Here is a 23,513-nt window from a genome sequence, read left to right as displayed (position 1 = left end):
ACCGGAGGGCCCTCTGACGAGGAGCGGGGGGGTGGGGGGGGCAGGCGAGGCAGGTTCGCAGTGCAGACCCGGAGCCGGTTCCGGCTCGCCCCAGGTGGGCGGGGCCGCCTGCCCGGGGCGGGGCCTCCCGCGCAGTGCCCGCCCCGCCCCGCCCGCCCCGCGGTGCGGCCGCCCGGGAGCCAGTTTGCGAGCAACTTTTCGCGGGCGCCGGGCCACCAGGGAGGCCAGGGCGGACCGCGAGCGCGCGCAACGGCGGCGGCAGCGGGCCGGCCGGGCCGACGGACGCGGCGCTCCCTGCGAAAGTCTGTGCGCAGCGGCGGGCCAGGCGGGCCGCCCGGAGGAGGCGACTGCGCCATGGACGAGCCGCCCTTCAGCGAGGTGGCCTTGGAGCAGGCGCTGGCCGAGCCGTGCGAGCTGGACGCGGCGCTGCTGACCGACATCGAAGGTGCGTCAGGCTGCTGGGCTCCGCGCCAGTGGGGAGCGCAGGCGGCGCCCGGCCCGCGTCTCTGGGCGGGCCCTCTGCGCCGTGCCCTGTGCCCTATGCCCCGTGCCCCGTGCCCTCTGCCCTATGCGCCGTGCTCTGTGGTCCTGGGCCCTGTGCCCTGTGCGCCGTGCCCTGTGGTCCTGGGCCCTGTGCGCGGTGCCCTGTGCCCTCTGGTCCTGTGGTCCTGTGCCCTGGGCCCTGTGCCCTGTGCGCCGTGCCCTGTGGTCCTGTGCCCTGTGCGCCGTGCCCTATGCCCTGTGTCCTGGGCCCTGTGCCCTGTGCGCCGTGCCGTGTGGTCCTGTGCCCTGGGCCCTATGCCCTGTATCCTGGGCCCTGTGCGCCGTGCCTTGTGGTCCTGTGCCCTGGGCCCTGGGCCCTGTATCCTGGGCTCTGTGCGCCATGCCCTGTGTCCTGGGCCCTATGTCCTGTGTCCTGTGCACCGGGCGCCCTGCGGGGCTGCCCGGGCCTCGGGGACGTGCCGGGGCCCTTGGAGGCTCGGGGCTGGGGCACGTGCCCCTCCGGGCGCCCCGGGCTCCGCGCCGCGCGGCCAGCGCGTCCTCAGCCGAGGCTGCAGCGGCGGGAGCTGGGGACCGGGGCGTCGCCGAGGCCCCGCCCCTGCCCCAGCCATGATGTCAGCGCAGGGTTACTCGCGGTCGTTCCCTCCTGCCTGAGAGTTCAACCCGACGCAGGAGCTTTTGCGCATGCGCGCGACGCGCCTTCCCGCTCCTGCCCTCGGGGGTCCGGTTCTGCCAGCCAGAGAAGAGCATCGATCGCTTCGGGCGCACATTTATTGAGCATCTACTGAATACCAGGCCTCGTCCTAGGCACTGGGGGCTCACAGACCCAGGCTCTCTTTTCTCGGGAGCACAAAAATCCCCCAGGAAACCCGCAAACGGATATTTCGTTGCACCTTGGGGTGGAGCAGGGGTGGGGCTACTTTGGGTAGAGTGGTGGGGCGAGACCTCTCTGCGCAGACGTTTGGGCTGAGACCCGAGAGTTAGCCCCGACCGCCCGGGAAGGATACTTTTCCAGGCCGTGGGCACGGCAAGGGCAAAGGCCCTGAGTCGGAGGGGTCAGAGGAATGCACAGGAGGTGAGGCTGGGAAGGTAGGCAAAAGGAGGGCCCCGCGTTGGCCCGGGAAAGGACTGGATGCGTGGCTCTGGCTGTTCTCCAGAGAAGGGCGTTGCGGCCGGTGGTGCAACAGGTGCCAGCTAGGAGGCTGTTGCCCCACTTTGCAGACAGGGCAGACTGAAGCCCCAGCAAATCGCCCTGCAGTTTCAGCAATGCCCGCTAAGTTGCACTTGGTTGATGGGGAAACTGAGGCCAAGAGCACAGAACTCAAACTTCCCACAACCTGAATGGACGTGTCCATGGAGCCCGTGGCCACCCTGGAGTTGGCAAAACAGACACAGCTAAGCCACCACCTCCTGCCTTCCTGCTGCCAGCCAGGGCCTCATCTGCTCGCCTTCCCCTGGGGCCAGGCCAGGGGAGGGCCGGAGAAGAGAGACCCTGATTATGGGACTTTTCCAAAGCAGCCTCCCCCATCGCTGCACTCCGGAGTGATGACCCACAAAACCCCAGACACTGGGGAGACCTGAGCCTGAGTCAACTAACAGTTCCCCGAGCGCTGGGCCCAGTGGGTGTGGCTGATGAGACACCAGGACCAGGCAGTGAGAGCCTGCGATTGCAGTCAGGGCTCGAATCTGGACACTGCTCACTCACTCTGCCCTCGAGCCCCAGCCCTGTCACCCTCCGAGCCTGCTTCCCCCTCATGCAGATGCCTCCCTTCCCAGGGGAGTTGGGACGGTCGAATCAGAGCAGGTGTATCTGGGCCACAGGTCTGGCACAGCCCTTTCTTCATTGACTGACTTATAGAAACATTATCTCCTCAGCTGCAAAGGCCAGGCTCGGGCAGCTGTGGGGGCAGGGGGCCATTGGAGATCAGACCTGCCCCAGCTCTGCTCTGTGAGAGAAAGGGGACAACAGGGGACTCTCGCTGGGGGGGGACGTGAACTTTGTCCACTGCAGCAGAGGACTCCTTGGTCTTTATCCACACTTTCTGTTCTTTTCCCCAATTATACAGCTAATCTCTTTGTACTGTAGAAAAATTAGAAAGTGCAGGTGAGGAAAAAGGAGAAAATAAAATCTTTCCTAAACCCCCCCGCCCACAGATCAGCTCTGTTAATTATGTGGGGGATTATTTCCTGTGTGCGCAGATATATGTAGTTTTTTGGAATGGCTGCACACTCCTGATCTATTTTTTAAAAAAATCTTCGTTGAGGTTTAATTTATCTACTGTAAGATTTACCCATTTTAAGTGTACAATTCAGTGAGTTTTAGGAAATTTACCAAGTCGCATGACGGTCACCAGTTAGTTGTAGAAGATTTACATCCCCAGTGAGACCCCTCGTGCCACTTTACAGCCAATCCCCGGCCAGCCCAGCCCCAGGCCGCCGCTTCTCCAGGCTTTGATGAGCTCGAGCAGGCCCACTGGCGCACAGTAGTTTGCAGCCTGCTTTGTCCCATGTCAGCAGCCAGACAACAGTCAGGGTCCTTGGTTACCCGCTCGGCCCCCATTGATGGGCATCTGGCTTGTTTTGTGCTCATGGTCTGCGCTGAGTGGACACCCCGAGGCCAGTCTTAGCCTGGACGGATCCTCGCTTCGTTCCATGGACCGAGGCTCTGGGATGGGAACTGCTGCTCAGAGGCCAGGCCTGCTCTCGAGGCTTTTACCCTGCCTGTGGAGCTGGGCAGGTTCCAGAAGGTCTAGAGACAGGTGATGGGGGGGTGGGAAGGGCAGGGCCCCTGAAAGGACTGAGGGTTGAGAGGTGGGCCAGGCGGGCCTTGAGTGCCAGGATGGGGAGCTGGATTGGGTCCCGGGGGCCGTGGGAAGTCTGAGGGGTCAGAGCACGGCTGTGTCATGCTGGGGTTGTGTGTCAGGAGTTCCCGCTGACAGCCATGCTGGAGGGTTACAGCGAGAATAGGGAACACTAATTGAGCACTTACGGTATGCCAGGCATTGTGCTGACCATTGAGTCCTCCCAGCAACCCCAAGCAGGGAGACTTATGATTGTCGTCTTACAGATGAGGCACAGAGAGGTTAAGTGACTTGCCCAAGGTCACACAGGCAGAACAGGGCCGAGCCAGGATTCAAACCCTGGCTGCGGGCTCCAGAGCCCATGCTCTTAATTGCTGGGCTCCTAAGAGTTGGGGTGGGGTGAGGGGCCAAGGCGTAAGGGAACCCAGGGGGCTGCTCCCTGTGGGGCTGTGCTGGGGGTCTGGGAGTGGGTCATAGAAGGGTCAGAGGCCATGTGGCTGCCTCCCCCTCCCTTTGAGTCATGAGACTGAGGACTGGCACCAGGGAGCCAGCCAAGGGCCTTGAGCCCCACCTGGCCCTGCCACCCGCCTCAGCCAAACCCTGTGTCATGTGAACGAGCTTTGGGGTGGGGCTGCCACCACGAGTCCTTGGTTCTGTGGGTGAAGGCTTACCCTGGCTCCCGTGTACCATGACCTCTGGTGGGCTCTGTCTCCCCCCAGGCCTCCCTGTCTCGTTCTGTGCTCTGGGCCCCTTGCAGCTGTGGGCCGAGGGGCTGCGAGCGCAATCCTGAGTGCAGCTTGGGACGGGTGTTAGGCCCATGGCGGTCAGGCGCTCAGGCCTCAGGTACCCGCAGGCCCCAGACACACTCTGCCCTGGGAGGGTGCCCCTCCTCTCACTCCCACGTCCAGAGCCCCTCGGGGGTGGAGCCTCAGAGAGCCTCTGCTGTCAGAACATGTCCCCCTTCCCATCCCTTTTTCTGCCTCTTGGTAGCCAGCGTGTCCAGTCTAGGGCAGCAGAAAGTGGTGTCCTCCCAGTGTGGCCATGAATTGCTGTTTTTCCTGGGGAAGGTACCTTGCCCTCTCTGAACCTCAGGGGCCTCCCCTGGAAAGCAGGAGATGGAGGCTGTGAGATTTGCTGCTCCTGAGCACCATGGGTTCCAGCCCTAACGTCTCTGAGGGGACAAGGTTCGGGGGACGGAGAGAAGTGATGGGAGTGGCTCCAGGGAGGCAGCGAGGCAGGCGGCTGGGAGTTACCTGCTGCCCGATGGTCACCTCACTGGACACAAACATCCCAAGTGACCAGGTCAGCCCCAGGCAGGGGTCACTGCCAGACAGAGGCCTGGGATCTAGACTTTGCCCCACTGACAGGTGCAGCCCTGGTGGGAATGGTGCATTGGCCAGAGGAAGTGTCTCTGGCCTTGTGTCCTGCCAGCCACGGGCCCTGTGGATGTGCCCTGTGACCCTGGGACCTGATTGGGGCTGTACACGTGTGAGACCCACATCCATGCGGCCCTACAAGCGGGTGAGTCAGTGGAGTGGGGAGCCGTAGAGATGGACTTGGGGGATCCTAGGAAGGGGGTCTTTGAGACCGGCTCCAGGTACACGGCTTCCCTGCTGCGTTTGGGACTTGGTGAAGGTGGGGCAGGGTTGGGGGTCCATCTTACCTGGGAGAGTTTGCGGCCTGGAGAGACTCACCCTGCCCTGGAACCCTGCTCAACCCCCAGCCCCCCCTCCCCAGGCCCCCGATGACCCACCAGCTATCTCCAGCGAGCCTGTCCCTCCCAGTCACACCCTGGGCCTGCGCTCCCAGGGGTCCATTCTCCCTGTAGCTGGAAGGCTGGAGCCCAGAGTGCTTCAGATCCAGCCCTTATTGTGTGACTGCGGACAAGTGGCTGATTAACCTGACCTTCAGGTTCCCATTAGTGTACTGGGAACAGAAATAGAACCAGCTTCTTCGAGTTGTGGGCATCAGATGAGCTCATCTAAGTCAAGAGCTTAAGAGTACATGGCACACACTAGGCCCTCAACCAATGCCAGTTAGTAGTATCATCATTATTTAGAGCACTTAACCAGGACCTGGCACCTAATATGTTTAGCCTAAAAAATATTAGCAGCAATTATAAAAGGAGCCTGTGTTAGAAGTTTCTAGGAGGTTCTAGGCTATGGTTCCAACTCAGCCTCCACCACTGGTGATTCTGGTTCTTTGCATGGGAGACAAGGTGGGGCTGGGCAAGGCCATTGGGGAGCCCCTTGCCCTCCCCCCCATCCCCCCTGGGGAGGAAGCACCCTGTCCTTAGCTACCATTAAAGATAAAGAGACCAGGGCTGGGGGCTGGCCCCGTGGCCTAGTGGTTAAGTTTGCGCGCTCCGCTGCAGGCGGCCCAGTGTTTCGTTGGTTCGAATCCTGGGTGCGGACATGGCACTGCTCATCAAACCACGCTGAGGCAGCGTCCCACATGGCACAACTAGAAGGACCCACAACGAAGAATATACAGCTATGTACTGGGGGGCTTTGGGGAGAAAAAGGAAAAAATAAAATATTTTTAAAAAAAGAGAGAGAGACCAGGGCTGGAAGGAACCTTAGAAATGCCATTGTCACCTCCTCGCCGTGTACAGATGAGGGAATGAGGCTTCAAGACACCTGGCCCCAGGCCCAGCGCTGCTGGGGAGGGCAGAGGGGCGGGAGACCTGTGAGGAGCAGCGAGGGGCAGCGCCCAGGAGGGACTGCTTCCTGGGTGAAGGCGGGCCGAAGCGCAGGCAGGGGAGTCTCTGGCCACAGTTGATGGTTCACTGCACAGAATGCCTTAAGGCAGCCTTGCAGATGCAAATTAAAGCATCTTCGAGCTTCCAGTCACACAGCTCTTGGGACTCAGCAAAGCAACCAAAGGTAAACAAAAACGATAAAACCCAGTGCTGGTGATGCTAGAAGAAAATGGGACAATGGCAGGAGAGGTTGTAAAGGGGTTTACCTTTTTCAGAGAGCAGCCTGGCAGCACTAAAACAGCACACTGCCTTTGAACCAACACACTTACTTCAGGCTTAAAACAGCCCGCAGGGATACAACCCAAAGCGGGAAACAGATACAATTTAGATAAAGAAATGCACAGCACTGCTATCTAGACTGGGAACAGTTGCTCAGCAGCAGGGGTCTACCCCCAGACCGCCACTGCGTCCGGCGCATGGGTTGTTCCTCAGCTGTCAGAACAGTAAGCCTGTGTCCCGAGCTCACACCCAGGACACAGTGTCTGAGTCGGCACTGACCGGCATCTTGTTTAATGGCCATTGGACAGGCTGTGTTCAGGATCACTCGGCCCGTGTAATTGGAAGCTGGTGTGTGGAGCAGCACAGCTGAGGGAGGAATCTGAGAAGATGACATCAGAGCAAGTTTTGAAAGAGGAATAGGAGTTTGGCAGGTAGACAAAGATAGTGGGAAGGGCATTCCTGGCTGAGGGAACAGCCTGGGCAAGTGCATAGCAGCATTAAGGAATGTGGCATGTTCAGAAGGCAGCCACGGGACCTCCAGCATGGCGGGAGCTCGGGTGGTGGGACTCAGACGGCCAGAGGCCCGGAGTCCACGCACCCCTGACTCGGCCCGTCTGTGCCCAGCCCTGGGCTGAGTGATGCTGCGGTCACAGAGCTGCCCAGGCCGGGCCCAGCCCTCTGGTGGCAAGAGGCTTCGGAGGGAGGCAGTGCGGGAGCGGCCTGGGGCTCGCGGCCTCCTCGGCTCTCGCTTCGTGCTCACTCCCGGGGGGCTGCCACTGAGGCGCACGGGCCTGGCTTGGAGCCCCAGACTTGCCGCTTGGCAGCTGTGGGGCCTTGGGCACATGGCCCCCCTCTGAGCCTTAGTTTCCTCATCGTCTCGAGGGCCCAAGCCCAGGTGCACCTGGGGCTGCAGCCACGGGCCATCCTGTTCCAGGAAGAGCCGGCACACACTGGCACCCTCGGCGGCCCCCAGTGCACCAAGGGCAGCCTGTGCCCTGTCGCATACACGACCGGCTGAGGACACAGGAACCTGCCAACCGGAGCCCTGGGGAGGAGGCAGGAGGCGCAGGTGGGGGCAGCAGGGACGGGGGCGGCCCAGGTGCAGGCCTGGCTCCCAGAGTGTTGAGTGAGCACCCTCCACCAGGCAGGCCAGGCGGAGTGCCCCCATGTCCCACCAGCGTGCCCCGTGTCCTCCCGGTGGCAGTGCTGCTTCATGCCGCTCACTTTCTCACAGTTGCCAGCCTTTGTGGTCTGCACCGCGTGAGAATGTTTGCAGATCCCTTTGCTGCCCATTCCCTGGAGAATTAGTGTCCTTGGCTCAGGTGGCAGACAAACCTGGGTTGGAATCCCAGCTCCTTGGCTGCCTCCCTGACCTCCAGCCCCACTCTGCTCCCTCTGCTCCAGCCACACTGGCTGCCTAGTTTGTCGACATTGCACCAAGTTTGCTCCCACCTCAGGTCCTTTGCACTTGCTGTTCCTTCTGCCCAGGACAGTCTTCCTCCCTCTCGGCCCACTCCTTCATTTCATTCAGGCCTCTGCTCACATGTCATCTCCTCAGAGAGGTCTGCCCTGACCACCTGATCTCCACTTACACTGCCTCAGTTTCTGCATGGTGCTCACCACCACTGTACCCACGTTCCTCCACGTATTTGCAAACCATTTGTCTCCCTCACTGGAACATAAGCTCCACGAGGGAAGGTCTTTGGGCTGTGTCCCTGTACCCTCTGTGCCTGGCACCAGCCTGACACACTGCAGACACTTAGGAAATGGCAGTTAGATGTTGTCAGAAACAGATCTGGGCTTCACAGACCGGGCCATGTGGGGCAGGTGGTGAGCTCCCTGTCCTGGGAGGCATGCAGACAGAATTTGTTGGGAGTCCAAGGCCTCATGCAGGTCGGATGGGCTGCAGGCTCCTGTGATGGTCAGAGCTGGGCTCCTCCAAGTTTGTGGTGTGGGGCCCTCGCAGGGTTTCCATCATGGTCTCACTGAACAAGCAGGCCGGAGAATAAAAGGCTGCCCCACATCTGCCTTCAGAGGGAGGTTTGAAGGTAGAGCCAGAGAAGGGGATGGGGGGTTCAGATTTTCTGTTGGGTCCTGATAGAATCAGGTAGGAGAGGAAAAGGAGGGATCCAGGCTCGGGGTGGGGCGAGGAAGGTGAAAGATGGGGGCTGGGAGATGGCCCTGAGGCTGAGCCTGTGCGTTGTCTTCCCCGTGTGCAGAGTCCGCACAGGGCCACACGCGCGGCCTCCTGTCGTTGGAGCAGCTTAGCTCGCTTAAAAGTGGCCCGTGGTCTGGGAGCTGTGGCAGCCTCTGGGCCCTGCTGCGAGGCAGGAGGGGGCTGCTTTAAACTGCGCACCCCAGGTGCCTCTCCTACCTCACCCTAGTCCCTGCCCTGTGAACTCTGTGACAGTCTCTGTCAAATGGTTATGGATCTCCAACTTGAACATTGCAAGTATCGGGCAAGTCGCTGCCTGACATCCAATTCTAGACCATTCCGGCAGCTGCAGAGGGAATAACCTTTGCTGAGGCCTTGCTGAGTGGTGGGTGCTTCATAGGCTTGTTCTCCTAGAATGCCTCCCTCTCCATGGAGACCAGGGGCGGAGGCTCAGAGATGGGAGTGACCTGCTTAGGACTACACCCAAGTGAGGGGCAGAGGGAAGGCGCATCCCCTTGGCCGTATCTCTGTGGGGTGGCTGCGGGCGGGGCTCCTGAATTTCCACCCCCACTCCTAGCCCTGGCTCCCAACCTCTGCAGAAATCGGCAGCAGATCCCACCCCAGAGGAGAGCGAGGTGGGGGGCTGGGCAGACCCTGAGTTCGAGGGACGGCCGGCTGCATGCCCCCAGGTGCTGCCAGCTCGCAGGCCCTCTTTCAGGCTGCATCTTGGATCCTGTCTTCCGCTCCAAGGTCAGCCCTCCTCTCGAAGCCTTTCCTAACTCCTGCTACTGTCAGGGGGTCAGTGAGTGACTGTCCTCTCCCTCCTGCTCCTGAATCTGGATGGGATGGGTGCAGAGCCACAAAGATGTGAGAAATGGAGACAAAAAGAGGCAAGGAAATGCGGTGAAGGAGAGAAGGATGGGGCAGGAAGTGGGAGGCCCAGGCTCGACACCTGCAGGGGTGGGTGGCCCGGGCCCTTGTCGGACCTGCCACATTCTGGGCTCAAAACTGGGGAACACAGTAAGGGAAGAATGGAGCTGTGAGGGTCTGTTTTGAAAGTGTTCCCTGTCTTAAGTTACTCGGGTGAGGTCAGGGCCCTTCCAACAGCAATGCTTTGTTTTGTTTTTTTTTCCGTAAGGGAGAGTGTGAACACCCACAGGCTAAGGAGAGAGGGAGGTGGAGGTGCAGGAGCGGAATGCCGCGGGAGGACCTGGTGACAGGGGCACTGGATGTGAGTAGGGGAGATGAGGCTGAGTCTCCTCGTTTAGGCTCCTGGAGAGGGAGAGCAGTCAGGGCCAGGAGGGCCTCCAGCTCCTCAACACCGGCTGCTTAGTTGCTATGCCTGCCCTCGCAGGATTCGGGGGCAAGGCTGCAGGAGGCAGGGAGCAGGAGGGAGGAAGGGCTGATGCCACAGCTGGGAGCTGGGCCCGGCCGTGGTGATCGTCTGCTTAGCCACAGAAGCCTGAGGTGGCAACCTGGGCTGCTGGCCAGGCTCTATTCATGTGTGTGTGTGTCGAGCTTTGATCTTACACAGGAAGGGAGATAGGCCTAGGTACCCCCTCAAAAGACCCTCAGAGCCTGTCACCCTAGGGCTGACACCCCTGCCTTCCTGACCTCTGTCCCAAGGATCGGGTGGCAGCTTGGCCTTCCGGGACCCTCCAGTGCTTCATCTAGTGACTGCTGGGGGGCTGTGATAGTTTGGGGAGCAGGGCAGACTTCACCGACCCATCTCCTGCCCCCATCTCTGACCCAGGCCCCTCTGGAAAGGCACAACTGTGCTGGGAGTCAGGAGACTCGGGTTCAAGGATTACCTGGATGTGTAATTTGGGGTAGGGGTTTCCCTTCCTCACTCTGGGTCTCAGTTTCCAGGCAGTGACCTGTTATCAGGGGTCCGCGTGGTTGGGGTGGGGGTGGCCTCATGCCAGGGCTGCCCCAGGATGGGGAGGTCCCCGCACCCACCACCAGGCAGCCCTTGGCCTTAATTAAACGCCTCTTGGTACAGAGCGCCGCACCCATTATCTTCTTTACTCCTCCCATCCGATGCCTGGGAGGCGTGATCGTCCCATTTGCTAGAGGAGTAAACTGAGGCTCACAGCGGTCAGATGCTCAACGAGCCAACGATTTCCAGCACAGAGCTCCGGGGGTGGGGGGCATCCCTGCCCGCGTCTTCCCGGGCCGCGCCCCCTCCGCGGCACTTCTCTGAGCGGTGACGGAGGTGGTGGGAGCCGCCTGTGACCGCCAGTAACCCCGGCGGAGGTCGGCGCCCGCGAGTAACCCGGGCCCGTCCGGCGCGAAGAAGGCGAGCCGCGCCGCCACCGGGCGGGCGGGGCCGCGAGCCCCGGGCGGCGCGGCCGCTGATTGGCCGCGCGCGCTCACCCCACGCCCGGCCCGCGGCCCAGGGGCGGGGCCCGCGCGGGGCGGGGCGGGGCCTACGCGGCGGGCGGGGCGCCGCGGGCTTAAAGGCCCGGCCTGACAGGTGAAGGCGGCGCGCAGACGGGGCCGGCGCCGGGAGCCCGAGGGGCGGCGCGCGGCCGAGAGCCATGGACTGCACGTTCGAAGGTATTTTTGGAGGACCCCCACCCCTTTGTTACAGAGCCTCCATCTCCGCTGCGGGGTGGCCGCCGCCTGGGAACTGCCAGTAGGAAAGAGCCAGTTCCCGAGGGGGACGCGCCGGTTCCCGGCTGGGGGGGTGGAACACCCCCTGGCCTCAGTAAGCACCCCCACCCCAACGTTTGGCGTGAGAGGTGGCTCCCCACGTCCTCTGCTCCCTGCCGGGCAGAGGGGGAAGAAGCAGGGAGGAGGGCCAGCTGACAGTCTGTCTCCCGGCGGGGCCCCCCTTTTGTCCAAATCCGGGCTCCCAGTCCTGGAGTCAGTTGGTGTTTCTTTCAGGGCCTTAGTTTCTCCATCTATCAGAGGGGCTCATGAGGACCAGGGTGAGAGATGGGAGATCCTGCAAGGGAAAGTCCTTTATGATCTATGTAAACCTGGTTGCTCTGCTGGAGCCGGAGCGAGGTCCCCTCCTGCAGTCGTTTCCTGCCTGGGCGCCTGGCAGTAGGAAGGCGTCAGGCAATACTGAGTTCCCACTCTGTGCCAGCTGCCTGCCCAGCAAAGCCTCGCAGCAGCCCTGCCAAAAGGGGTTTAACCTTTTCTGTTGTACACATGGGGAAACTGAGGCCCAGTGCGAGGAGGCTGTTGGCCCAGGGCTCCACCTCAAGCCGGTGGTGGGCAGGGCTGGAGGCTCAGGCTGGAGATCTTGGGGGCACCTGGGGCTCCCAAGGATGTGCTCATGGCTTCTGCAGAGCACTTTGACCCAGTGAGTGTCCCCAGTGGGTTAGAGGGCTCCAGGCTGACCAGCCAGGCTGCTAACTGCCAACTGGGGGAGAGGCCTGTGGTGAGGCTGGGGCTGCAGCAAGGAGCATATCCCAGTCTGCACAGGAGGAAGGAGTCAGGGCAGACAGCGTTCGCTTTTACAGAGGGGAAACTGAAGCCTTGAGTGGCCAGGTCTCAGGGCTGCTTGGCTGCAGACAGGGTCTGCTGATACCCAGGACGTGCAGAGACACACTGGTCGGCACACATGTGGCCAGCAGCTGGCTCTGCCCCCAGCCTTGGTATGTTCTGTGGAGGAATGGCCTGGTGATGGCAGCCCTGAAGTCAGCAGTCTTGGGCCCAAGCCCCAGTTCTCCCTGAGCCTCTCTCTAAGTGGGGCAAGTTCCTCGGGCCCTGGCCCTGCATGGCACTGGCCTTGTCCAGTCATTGCAAGGGCTGTTTGATACATATGAGGCACCAGGCCCTGCTCTAGTGGTCACAGAGGCCCAAGAAAAGGCTGTGTGTCCAGGAGCACAGGCTCATGTGCGTGGCTTTCTATTTCCATGGCGTTGCTTGCACATGGACAGTTGTGTGGACAAGGGGCATGCAAATGTGTGATGCCCTGTATGGGGCCAGCCCCCGCCCCACTGTCGCTCACACAGCCTCTTCTCCTTTTCCCAGACATGCTTCAGCTCATCAACAACCAGGACAGCGACTTCCCTGGCCTGTTTGACCCCCCCTATGCTGGGGGCAGAGAAGGAGGCACAGACCCTGCCAGTCCCGATGTCAGCTCCCCGGGCAGCTTATCGCCATCTCCTGCCATGATGAGCTCCCCACTTGAAGGCTTCCTGGGAGGACCCAAGGCGACACCTCCCCCCTTATCCCCTCCCCCACCTGCACCGACCCCACTGAAGATGTACCCATCTGTGCCTGCGTTCTCCCCCAGCCCTGGTATCAAGGAGGAGCCAGTGCCACTGACTGTCCTACAGCCCGCCACTCCGCAGCCCCTGCCAGGGGGCCTCCTGCCCCAGAGCTTTTCTGCCCCAGCCCCACCGCAGTTCAGCTCTGCCCCTGTGCTGGGCTATCCCAGCCCCTCTGGAGGCTTCTCCACAGGTAAGGGGGCTTGTGGAGGGAGGGGATGGCAGGAGCACAGGGAGAAGGGTCTCCTGTGGTCTCCGCAGAGGAATCTGCAGGCTTTAGAAATCGGGTCCCCACTCTGCGCCAGAGACCCTCCACTACTCCCAGCCCTGTGCCCTGGTTGTCCTGGGCTTGAGCAGTGTGTCCTGCTCTGCCGGGGCATCCACAGCAATGCTGCCCTTCCAGAGACAAATGCCTGCTTGGAAAGCTCACACATTGGCATCAGGGTCCCAAGTGGGGCCTGTCCAGAAGGGAAACTGAGGCCACAGGAGGTAATGACTCATCCAAGGTCACAGGGTGATAAGGAGCTGAGGGGCAGATTGAAAGTTGGTGAGGCCAGCCTGTGTCCGCAGCCCTAGCCTTTTTCTCTGCAGGGAGCCCTCCAGGGAGCACCCTGCAGCCACTGCCTGGCCTGCCGCTGGCTTCCCTGCCAGCGGTCCCGCCCGGCTCCTTGCAAACCCAGGTCCAGAGCACGGCTCCCCAGCAGCTGTTGACGGCCACAGCCACCCCCACAGTGGCCCCTGGAACAACCACTGTGACCTCGCAGATCCAGCAGGTCCCGGTGAGGGGGTCTGGTCAGGCATGAGGGAGGTGGCAGCCCCTAGCCCAGACTGCAGCTTGCGGCTGAGACCTCTCCCCACCCAGGTCCTGCTGCAGCCGCACTTCATCAAGGCAGAGTCACTGCTCCTGACGACCGTGAAAACAGACGTGGGAGTGAAGGCAGCGAGTATCAGCTCCCTGGCCCCTGGCACAGCCGTGCAGACAGGGCCTTTACAGGTGGGTGGCATGGGCAGGGTGGAAGGGGGTGGGGTCTGCACACACGCATGCCCACCTGGTAACCCATGTCTGGCCCTGCAGACCCTGGTGAGTGGCGGAACCATCCTAGCGACAGTGCCACTAGTCGTGGACCCTGACAAGCTGCCCATCAACCGGCTGGCAGCCGGTGGCAAGGCCCCTGGCTCAGCCCAGAGCCGTGGCGAGAAGCGCACAGCCCACAATGCCATCGAGAAACGCTACCGCTCCTCCATCAATGACAAGATTGTCGAGCTCAAAGACCTGGTGGTGGGCACTGAGGCAAAGGTGTGGGCAGAGGCCTGCGGAGGAGGCATGGACTGGGGTGATCCTTGGGGAGGGAGGCAACTGGGAGGAAGAGAAAGATTGGGGCGGAGCCTGCACAGACAGGCCCTTGGGCTGCAGCCAAGTTGGGCCGAACCAGTGCCCTTTATTCTGCTAAACTTATCATACTGAGTAAACTTTCCTGCCACTAAACTGTGTACCAGGGGCTCTTCTAGGCACCCTGGAGACTGCAGTGAACAGACAGACGAAAACCCGGCTGTCAAGGAGCTGACGTTCCAGTGGGGGGACAATAAACAGGGTCAATAAGTGTTAGACTGTGCCGGGTGGTGAAAGGGCCACGGAGGAGAATAAAGCTGGAAGAGGGATGGTGAGGGTTGCACATCTGAATCAGCTGGTCAGGGAAAGCCTCCCACAGGTGATACACATAAGCCAAGACCTGAAGGAGGTGAGGGAGTGAGGCATGACGATGGTGATGATAATAATAGCAGTTAAGCCAGACCCCATTGTATGCATTTTACGTATTAATCCTTATGCCCATCCGGGAGGTAGGTTCTACTAGGGGAGGAGCATTCCATGTAGAAGGAAAACAGCAAGTACAAAGGCCCTGAGGTAGCTGTGTTGCCACGTAGCCCCGCCCCCACTTGCCTAGGTGGCCACTTGCCAGGCCTGACCCACCACTTGGGCTGTCTCCCTCCTACCCCCTGCAGCTGAATAAATCTGCTGTCTTGCGCAAGGCCATCGACTACATCCGCTTCCTACAACAGAGCAACCAGAAACTCAAGCAGGAGAACCTGAGTCTGCGCACTGCTGCTCACAAAAGCAGTGAGTTCTGGCCTCCCAGTGCCCCGGGGTTCTGACCCCGCCCCCAACCCTGCCCACTTCTGCTCTTACCTTGAGCTGTGACTCTACAAGGACCCTTAGCGCCTTCTTTGGCCCTAACTGGCCCTCAGACACTAGCTAACTCCAGTCCCCGGCCCCCAGGGCCCTAGGCTGCTCTGGGGCTGAGAGGTCAGCCTTCAGCCCAGCCCTGCTCCTCTCCGGCCCGCAGAATCTCTGAAGGACCTGGCGTCAGCCTGCAGCCGTGGAGGAAACACGGACACGCCCATGGAGGGCATGAAGCCTGAAGTGGTGGACACACTGAGCCCGCCCCCCTCGGACGCTGGCTCGCCCTCCCGGAGCAGCCCCTTGTCTCTTGGCAGCAGGAGCAGTGGCAGCAGGAGCAGCGGCAGTGACTCGGAACCCGACAGCCCCGTCTTCGAGGACAGCCAGGTTGGCCCGCAGTGCTGCCCCGTCCCGTCGCCCAGTGAGAGCCTCTGAGCCCAGAGCCGGGTTAGGAAGGGGCCCCCACCGTAGCCCACCTTCCATTTTATAGACAGAAAACCTGAGGCCTGGAGCCACGTGGGGTCCCACAGGAAGGTCGGCAGAGTGCTGATCTCCCCTTCCCCAAGCCATGCTCTCGGGGCCAGCGTGCTCTGTCCTCACCCCCCCCCCCGCCCCCACCAGGTGAAGCCAGAACAGCTGCCGTCCCCCCACAGCCGGGGCATGCTGGACCGCTCCCGCCTGGCCCTGTGCACACTCGTCTTCCTCTGCCTCTCCTGTAACCCCTTGGCGTCTCTGCTGGGCAGCTGGGGTCTCCCTGGCACCTCGGATGCCACCAGCATGAACCACCGTCCTGGGCGCAACATGTTGGGCACTGAGGGCAGAGGTAGGACAGGTCAGCATGGGCATCTTGGGCAGAGAAGTGGGAAGGGGGATTCGGGGGTGTACACCCTAGGTCTGTGGGCTTGGGGCTCTGGATTTCCTGGGAGCTGTGTCCCCAGCCCTTCTCTCTGCCCCCAGATGGCCCTGGCTGGTCCCCGTGGCTGCTGCCCCCCCTGATCTGGCTGACTAATGGGCTGCTGGTGCTAGTCTCTTTAACGCTTCTCTTTGTCTACGGAGAACCAGTCACACGGCCCCATTCAGGCCCCGCCGTGCGCTTCTGGAGGCATCGCAAGCAGGCTGACCTGGACCTGGCCCGGGTGAGGGACCGGACCCTGGGAGTGGAGGGGGGGCGGGCAGGGCAGGGCAGGGATGCGGGCAGCACCTGGGAAGGTGCTACCACCCCTCTTCCTGCCCTCTGGGCACACCATAGATGTGCCATGTCCTCCTCACTCTTGTTTACCCCTCAGGCCCCCAGCGACCCCTGGGGGCCCAGCCCAGTGCTGCTGAGGGACACTGAGGTCATGGCGGGGAGCCCGAGGGGCAGGGCTCTTTGGAGCTAGAGGGGTGTCATATGTTAGGGATGCTCTGACCCCACTTTTCTCACTTGGAAAACCCTCACCCTTAGGGGGACTTTGCCCAGGCCACCCAGCAGCTGTGGTTGGCCCTACGGGCTCTGGGCCGACCCCTGCCTACCTCCCACCTGGACCTGGCCTGTAGCCTGCTCTGGAACCTCATCCGCCACCTGCTGCAGCGTCTCTGGGTGGGCCGTTGGCTGGCAGGCCGGGCAGGGGGCCTGCAAAGAGACTGTGCTCTGCAGGCAGACGCCCGCGCCAGTGCCCGAGAGGCAGCCCTGGTCTACCACCAGCTGCACCAGCTGCACACTATGGGTATGACGGTGAGGAGTGGGCCCGGGGCTCCTGCTGCCTGCACCGCCGCGGCCTCACCCCCGCCTGTTTTCCAGGGAAGTACTCAGGCGGGCCCCTCGCTGCCGCCAGCCTGGCGCTGAGTGCCGTGAACTTGGGGGAGTGTGCAGGGGACGCCGTGTCCACGGCCACACTGGCTGAGATCTATGTGGCGGCTGCACTGAGGGTCAAGACCAGTCTCCCGCGGGCCTTGCATTTTCTGACAGTGAGTGGGCCGTGGGCTGGTGGGGAAAGGGCTGGGGGCTTGTCTTTGTAGCTCTGGCCAATGGCTCCCTAGACAAGGGGCTGCACAGGAGGCAGCGGTTGGTTACCGGGGGGCTCACCAGGGGCTGGGTTTGACCCCCTGCCTGGGTCCTATGTGACAGCCCAGCTCCCCTCCCCTACAGCGCTTCTTCCTGAGTAGCGCCCGCCAGGCCTGCCTGGCACAGAGTGGCTCAGTGCCTCTTGCCATGCAGTGGCTCTGCCACCCTGTGGGCCACCGTTTCTTCGTGGATGGGGACTGGGCCGTGTGCAGTGCCCCACGGGAGAGCCTGTACAGCGTGGCCGGGAACCCAGGTGCTCTCTCACCTCTGTGCCTGTCCCCTGTTCCCCGTCCCTTCCCCTGTCCCTAGCCGTATCCTTCGTCCCCCATTCCCAGTCCTCATCCTCATTCCTGTCCCGTCCCTTGTCCTCTGCATCTCTGGATGCCCCTGCCCACCCTGGTCTGTTCCCCTGCCCTCTGTTGTTGCGGTGGGGCTGTAGGAACAGGATGGCCAAGCTGGGTCTCTATCTCAGTTAGGGCTCTTCAGAAGCAAACAGAGAGATGGATTTGGGGGCAGCTGGCTGATTTGGGAGGTGATCCCAGGCAACCGCGCTGTGCAGCGCTGAGGTCAGACAGGGCCTGGACAGGGCCGACAGGGCGTGGTCCTGAGTGGATCACCCTGTCCACAGGAGGTTCTTCTCTCCAGGGGCGGCTGGGGTGTCTGTCTCCCAGCTTTCGTCTGCCCGGGAGCCAGGCCCACCCACGTGCTCAGGAAGGAGCCCTAGTGTGAGGGGTGGATGTGGAGAGGAGGGCTGGGCCCCTTCCCACCACCCCCCTCACTCGCTCCCCCCCACAGTGGACCCCCTGGCCCAGGTGACTCAGCTATTCCGTGAACATCTCTTGGAGCGGGCGCTGAATTGTGTGGCCCAGCCCAACCCCAGCCCTGGATCGGCTGATGGGGACAGGTGAGCGTTGTCCCTGTGCCCCCCCACAAGGCAAGAGCCCTCCACAGTGGAGTCTGGAAATGGCTATGTCCAGAGACCTTTGTAGGAGGCCAGAACCAGGCTACTGTCTACTGGCTGTGTGGCCTCAGGTGCATCTCAGTAACTCTCTGGTTCTCAGTTTTCCACGAGCCTGGCAGGAGGAGACAGTGGTACTTTGTAGAGCCGGGGGTCAGGCTATGCTTTGGTGGGGAGGTGAGGAGGCCAGTGCCCCCCAGGACTTTCAGGTCCCCTGCCACCTGTCCTGACAGCCAGTTCTCTCGTCACAGGGAATTCTCAGACGCCCTCGGGTATCTGCAGCTGCTGAACAGCTGTTCTGATGCTGCTGGGACTCCGGCCTGCAGCTTCTCCATCAGCTCCAGCATGGCCACCACCACTGGTGAGCCCCCAGGCCCTTGCCCTGTGATTCCCTGCTCAGCCCCAGCTCCACATCAGCCCAGCCTCCGGTTCAGTGTGGCTGAGTTTCAGGGAGCCCCCCTCTTGCAGGCACAGACCCGGTGGCCAAATGGTGGGCTTCGCTGACAGCTGTGGTGACCCACTGGCTGCGGCAGGATGAGGAGGCAGCCGAGCGGCTGTACCCGCTGGTGGAGCACCTGCCCCGTGCCCTGCAGGAGTCTGAGTGAGTGCGGGCCAGATTCTCCCAGCCCCCCAGCACTCTGCCAGCCCCCAGCCTTTGTTCTGTGCAGTTGGGGTTGCCAGCTTTCTTCCCCATGAAGCCAGAACCAGGGCATTGGGGAGCTCAGTGAGGGCCTGTGGCCTGGTCTGACCATCATTCCTCTGCCCTGGCCCCAACAGGAGACCCCTGCCCAGGGCAGCTCTGCACTCTGTCAAGGCTGCCCGGGCCCTGCTGGGCCGCGGGAAGACAGACTCTGGCCCGGCGAGCCTGGCCCTCTGTGAGAAGGCTAGTGGGTACCTGCAGGACAGCCTGGCTACCACACCAGCTGGCAACTCCATTGACAAGGTGAGGGGTGGGGCCAGGGGCCTGGCAGGTCTTGGGGGGGGGTCAAAGCCTTTCCACTCTCTGGATTTTCCCCCTTGGGCTGCAGAAGACTGTGGAGTTAGCCCAACAGCACAGGCCTGGGGGCCTAGCTGGCCAGGCTGAGGCTTGGGTCCAGAAGAGAACAGCTGACCTTTCTGGCCTCAGTTTCCCCACCCCCAGGAGGAGGGGTGGTGAGTGGTGTGGCAGGGCCCTGGCTGCTCCTGTGGCAGTGGCAGGTGCGGGGGCCTGGAGAGGCGGGCGGCCCCGCGGTGCATTGCTGTTGCATTGCACGTGTGTGAGGCGGGTGCAGTGCCTCGGCAGTGCAGCCCGGAGCCGGCCCCTGGCACCGCGGGCCCCCACCCCTACCCTCCCAGAGCTGGAGCCCCCCATGACCCCTGCCCTGCCCACCACCCCCAGGCCATGCAGCTGCTCCTGTGTGACCTGCTCCTTGTGGCACGCACTAGCCTGTGGCGGCGGCAGCAGCTGCCCGCACCAGCCCAGGCCTCCCAGGGTCCGGGCAGCGGGGCCCAGGCCTCTGCCCTCGAGCTGCATGGTTTCCAACGGGACCTGAGCGGCCTGAGGCGTCTGGCACAGAGCTTCCGGCCTGCTATGCGGAGGGTGAGTGCCCACGAGCCCCTCACCTCACAATGGGGACAGGAGGCAGCAGGTGCAGGGGGAGAGCGGGGACCTGGCCTGAACCCCCACTCCTGCCTAGGTGTTCCTCCATGAAGCCACGGCCCGGCTGATGGCAGGGGCCAGCCCCACACGGACACACCAGCTCCTGGACCGCAGTCTGAGGAGGAGGGCAGGCCCCTGCGGCAAAGGAGGTGAGAAGGGGCTGCCCTTGTAGGGGCGGGGGCTGGCCCAGCTTCCTTCTCCCGGCCTGGGTGGGAAGGGCCCCGGCAGGGTTGATGGATGCTGAGGGAGGCTGTGTTAGAGGCAGACCGAGGGGCTCGGCGCTGGTTACCTGATGGGATCGCGGAGGGAGCACTGTCCGCTGTGGGACGGGTGACTGCGCCCTCGAGCCCCCGAGTCTGTGTTCCACGGGATCGGCCGACCAGGGGGCCGAGGGGCCGCGTGCGCCGGAGCTGAAGGCGGGCGGGACCCTGCCCGGGCGCGCGGCCCCTGACGCGGCGTGTGCGCAGGCGCGGCGGCGGAGTTGGAGCCACGGCCGACGCGGCGGGAGCGCGCCGAGGCCCTGCTGCTGGCGTCCTGCTACCTGCCGCCCGGCTTCCTGTCGGCGCCCGGGCAGCGCGTGGGCATGCTGGCCGAGGCAGCGCGCACGCTCGAGAAGCTCGGCGACCGCCGGCTGCTGCACGACTGCCAGCAGATGCTCCTGCGCCTGGGCGGCGGGACCACCGTCACCTCCGGCTAGACCCCGCGGCGCCCGGCGCCGTCCGGCTGTGCCTCGGGCTGGAGCCTGGACGGCCGGTGTGCCCGGCTCACCCTCGGACTGCACTGTCCCGGGGGGGAGCGGGGTGGGAGACCCTCGGGGACTTTGCCTTTTGACCTGGGAGGCCGGAGTGAGCGCCATCTCACCGCCCTGCCGGCTCTGACCCGATGAGCCGCGGCCAGGGTGGTGCTGACCCCTCGTGGCTGGTCGGGGGATTGCAGGGGCCGGCGGGCCGGTGTCGCCTAGGCCCGCAGGCACCCCGTGGCTTTCCCTCGTCCTGTCCAGAGAGAAGAAAGGGGTACATTTTACTGAGCTGAGGGGGCCGACTTGGCCTTCCCGGCCAGCACGGAGGCCCTGCCCCAAGGCGCTTCTCGCCCTTCTGGGGAGGCCTGTGCATGGTGTAGATCAGGGGGCACCAGCCTCCTGCCCTCCGAGGCTCAAGTGTTACTTTGCCTTTTGCAAACTTTATTTTCATAGGTTCAGAAGTTTTTTGTACGGAGAATAAAAAAATTATTTATAAGCTTGGTTGTGTTCCTTTGGGAAGGAGGGTGCGTGCTTCAGCTGAAGTATATGTCTCTCCACGGAGATCCTTTCGGCCCCCCGTCTCTGCCAGCACCCAGACAAAGGCTTCCTGCCCCCACCCACCATAAGGGACAAAATTCTCCTTTCCAGTGTCATGGTGGTGGTGGTGGGGGGGGGGGGTCTTCCAGACCTGGACTGACCTGATCCCCTGATCTCTGGGCCGCACGTTTGGGCTGTATCAACCCCTGACTCTTAGGGCCATCATGGTCTCAGCTGTCCCTTCTCACCTCCCAGCTTCTACCCCATCAGGTCGCAGGGTGACATGGGAGGACGGTTCAGTGTCCTGAAGGATCTGTTGTGACAGAATTGGCTACAACCTGGTATCCCTTTGTGTCAGTCTCACCTCCCCCCATCTGTCTCCCTGGAGAAAGCCTTGGACCGCCATCAGACCTGAGACCCCGAGGCTGCATGGGGGGGGCGGTCCACTGGGCAGCAGGGGCTCCCTTCCTGTTCCTGCAGTAATGGCCAGAATCCCTGATTCCCCGTTCGTGTCCCCTTCCACCTCCGCCTCCATTCCCACCCCTCACCTAAAGCCGGGCCCTGTCTCTGCAAAATCTGGTCAGAATACACACGCTGCAGACTTCCAAAACAATCGTATCTTTATTGACTTTTTTTTTTTCTGAATGCAATGACTGTTTTTTACTCTTAAGGAAAATAAACATCTTTTAGAAACAGCTCGATACACACAATCTTCAGTGTGAAGCAATATACTAATAAGAACACTAGTCGTCTTAACATTTACAGTCTTCATATATATTATATATATGTATATGTATACATATATATACACTATATAACGAGGCCAGATATAATACACACGTTTACCATTTTACAGTCATATGTACAGGAAGTTGCTACGGCGGCCCCGCTCTGGGGACTGCGTCAGGCCTATCGAAGCGTGGACAGAGCTGAGGACACGGACGGACAGGCGGACGGACGGGTGGGTACTGGCCTGGGCCGGTCGGTGGTGGCTGCGTGAGGCAGGGGCATCGCCGCAGCCCCTTTCCGGGAAAAGGCCCCGTGCTGAGGGGCGTGCGACACACAGCGGCGACACACCGGAGAAGCGAGCATGTTCCCAACATATATACATTCTATGTAACATATATATAGAGGGGTACACAGGTTTGTACACGAATCTAGCGCTGTCTCTGCTCCCGTGCCAAGTAGGCGTTGGGTCCCTGGAGACCGGTGGTCCTACAGAGGGATGATCACGCATCCGCCGGACGTGCCCTCTGGGTGCGACGCCTTTCCTTTTGCGCTCCTAGGCGGGGTTCCAGGGGCGGCTGGAGGACTGGAAAGGGGACAGACAGAAGCGGGGGGGGGGGGGGGGGGGGGCGGCATTCCGCCCGCACCCGGGGAGCCTGCATCCCGTGAGCATGGCCCCGGGACTCCCCGAACCGCTCTGTCCAAACCGCACGAAAATTTTGGCAGAGGCTGGGTGGGAAGGGCGCTTGGACACGTCCCAAACGGTCCGTTCCAAAGCCTCCCGCCCCCTCCCCCGCCGGCCGAGAGTCTGCAGAAAGGATTCCGCACCCCACCCCCACCCCGGGCGCCCCGCTGCTTGCCGCGACCGACAGCGGTGGCGGCGGCACCCACGTGGAATGTGTGCCACGTCGTCCTGGAACTTCCAGGGGAGAAGCGTGTCCCGGGCCGACGGCGTCTCCCCGCGCCGGGGCCCGCGCGCCCCAAGGAGCCCGCCGCTCCGCGGTCTGCCTCTCAGCTGGCCCGGGCGCTGGGCGAGGGCGCCCGGGGCCGCCTGGTTCCGGGAGAGGCGGCTCCGGAATGTGTCTTCTTCCCGGCCGCGGGCCGCAGGGTTCAGCCCCGGGCGGCCAGATCCAAGACCCGGGGTCCGGATCGAGGATCGGCTCCGGCCCGGGGCCGCGCAGGCGGCTCCTCTCCTCCGGCGCGGGGGCGGCGGCGGCCTCGGGGGATTACAACGGCAGCCTCTGCGGAAGAAGCGGACACGCCGCCGCCCGTCACGACGCGCGGGCAGCGCGCAGGGCTCCGTCCTCCCCGCCCGCCCCCCGCGCCTGCCCTCCCTGTGTCCCCTCCCCGGCATGGCCCTCCCTCAGGACCTGCCCGGTGTAGCCCGCCATGTGCCGGCCTGCCTCACCGCCCGCCGAGCGCGCAGGCGATGCCCGTGGCCCTGCGGTGGGCGAGGAGAACCCCCTCGGGGCTGGGGCCTGCTGGGGATCCGCAGGGCAGCGGGCAGCGAGGAGGGAGGGCCCCTCTCCAGCCTGGACCCCCTCCAGGGAAGGCTTGTGGTCACTTACCTTATGTTTGGGACATTTCAAAGAAAAGTTCTCTTCGATGAATATGCAACCTGTGACCAAAAATAAGTTCGGGTGATTAGGGCAGCTACTGGCGCTTCTCAGGGGCCCGAGCGCAGGGCCCAGGTGGGCCCTGGGCTGCAGGGGCTCCTTGCAAAGAGTACACCAGACCCTGCTTGGAACCCTCCACACCCCCAGCCCCGCCCTCCATCCTGCTGGCCTCCGCCTCAGCCTCCCTGGAACTCCTTGTCATTCCGGGGGCCTTCCCTGCCCATGGGCTGTAGCAGACCTCACTCCCCAGCCTCTCTCTGCATCCCCCTGCCCGGCCACACTGTCGCCACCTCCTGGCTGACTTGCTCATGGTCTCTGCCCCACTGTAAGGCCAGCACGGCCCAGCGTTGCCTTCTTCCCAGAGGAGGCCCCCCAGAAGCCCCGACCCTGGCGGGCGCTCAGCAAACACATGCTG

General features: G+C 62.6%; 2 protein-coding genes across 11 annotated transcripts in view; one reads left to right on the top strand and one right to left on the bottom strand.

Moving 5' to 3' along the window:
- The first annotated feature begins 154 nt into the window (after positions 1-154).
- Positions 155-20,423, top strand: SREBF1 (sterol regulatory element binding transcription factor 1). 7 transcript variants are annotated; one of them, XM_044745260.2, is made up of 19 exons: positions 155-445; positions 12,425-12,856; positions 13,255-13,442; positions 13,526-13,657; positions 13,739-13,960; positions 14,665-14,779; positions 15,006-15,226; positions 15,461-15,662; positions 15,896-15,975; positions 16,284-16,545; positions 16,620-16,786; positions 16,968-17,136; positions 17,679-17,787; positions 18,093-18,202; positions 18,310-18,442; positions 18,619-18,784; positions 19,220-19,420; positions 19,518-19,629; positions 19,948-20,311. In XM_044745260.2, exons 1-19 carry the CDS (start codon positions 355-357, stop codon positions 20,175-20,177), a joined length of 3,342 nt encoding a protein of 1,113 aa, XP_044601195.2. In that variant the 5' UTR covers positions 155-354; the 3' UTR covers positions 20,178-20,311. The 7 variants fall into 7 exon arrangements, with proteins under 7 accessions (XP_044601195.2, XP_044601191.2, XP_044601190.2 ...); XM_044745256.2 differs by having other exon boundaries at positions 15,797-15,975; XM_044745255.2 differs by having other exon boundaries at positions 15,461-15,671; positions 15,797-15,975.
- A 935-nt stretch (positions 20,424-21,358) lies between these two features.
- Positions 21,359-23,513, bottom strand: part of RAI1 (retinoic acid induced 1) — a 118,937-nt gene continuing 116,782 nt past the window's right edge. For all 4 annotated transcript variants that reach the window (XM_014856230.3, XM_044746056.2, XM_070482235.1 and 1 more), the window contains 2 exons: positions 23,051-23,100; positions 21,359-22,723 (listed from right to left, as the gene is read on the bottom strand). In XM_014856230.3, the coding sequence (XP_014711716.2) occupies positions 22,709-22,723; positions 23,051-23,100 (65 nt within the window). In that variant the 3' untranslated portion in view covers positions 21,359-22,708. The remainder of the gene's footprint in view (positions 22,724-23,050; positions 23,101-23,513) is intronic.

The sequence above is a fragment of the Equus asinus genome, chromosome 13, assembly GCF_041296235.1.
Source record: "Equus asinus isolate D_3611 breed Donkey chromosome 13, EquAss-T2T_v2, whole genome shotgun sequence".
In the NCBI taxonomy this organism is placed as follows: domain Eukaryota; kingdom Metazoa; phylum Chordata; class Mammalia; order Perissodactyla; family Equidae; genus Equus; species Equus asinus.
Note: the sequence above shows the minus strand (reverse complement) of the source record. Positions and strands in the feature narration are given on the sequence as shown.

Coding starts and splice junctions, on each gene's coding strand:
- SREBF1 (XM_070482237.1), top strand. CDS start 355: ATGGACGAGCCGCCCTTCAGCGAGGTGGCCTTGGAGCAGGCGCTGGCC. Junction 13,961..14,664: donor TGGTGGGCACTGAGGCAAAG/GTGTGGGCAGAG, acceptor TACCCCCTGCAG/CTGAATAAATCTGCTGTCTT. Junction 14,780..15,005: donor CACTGCTGCTCACAAAAGCA/GTGAGTTCTGGC, acceptor TCCGGCCCGCAG/AATCTCTGAAGGACCTGGCG.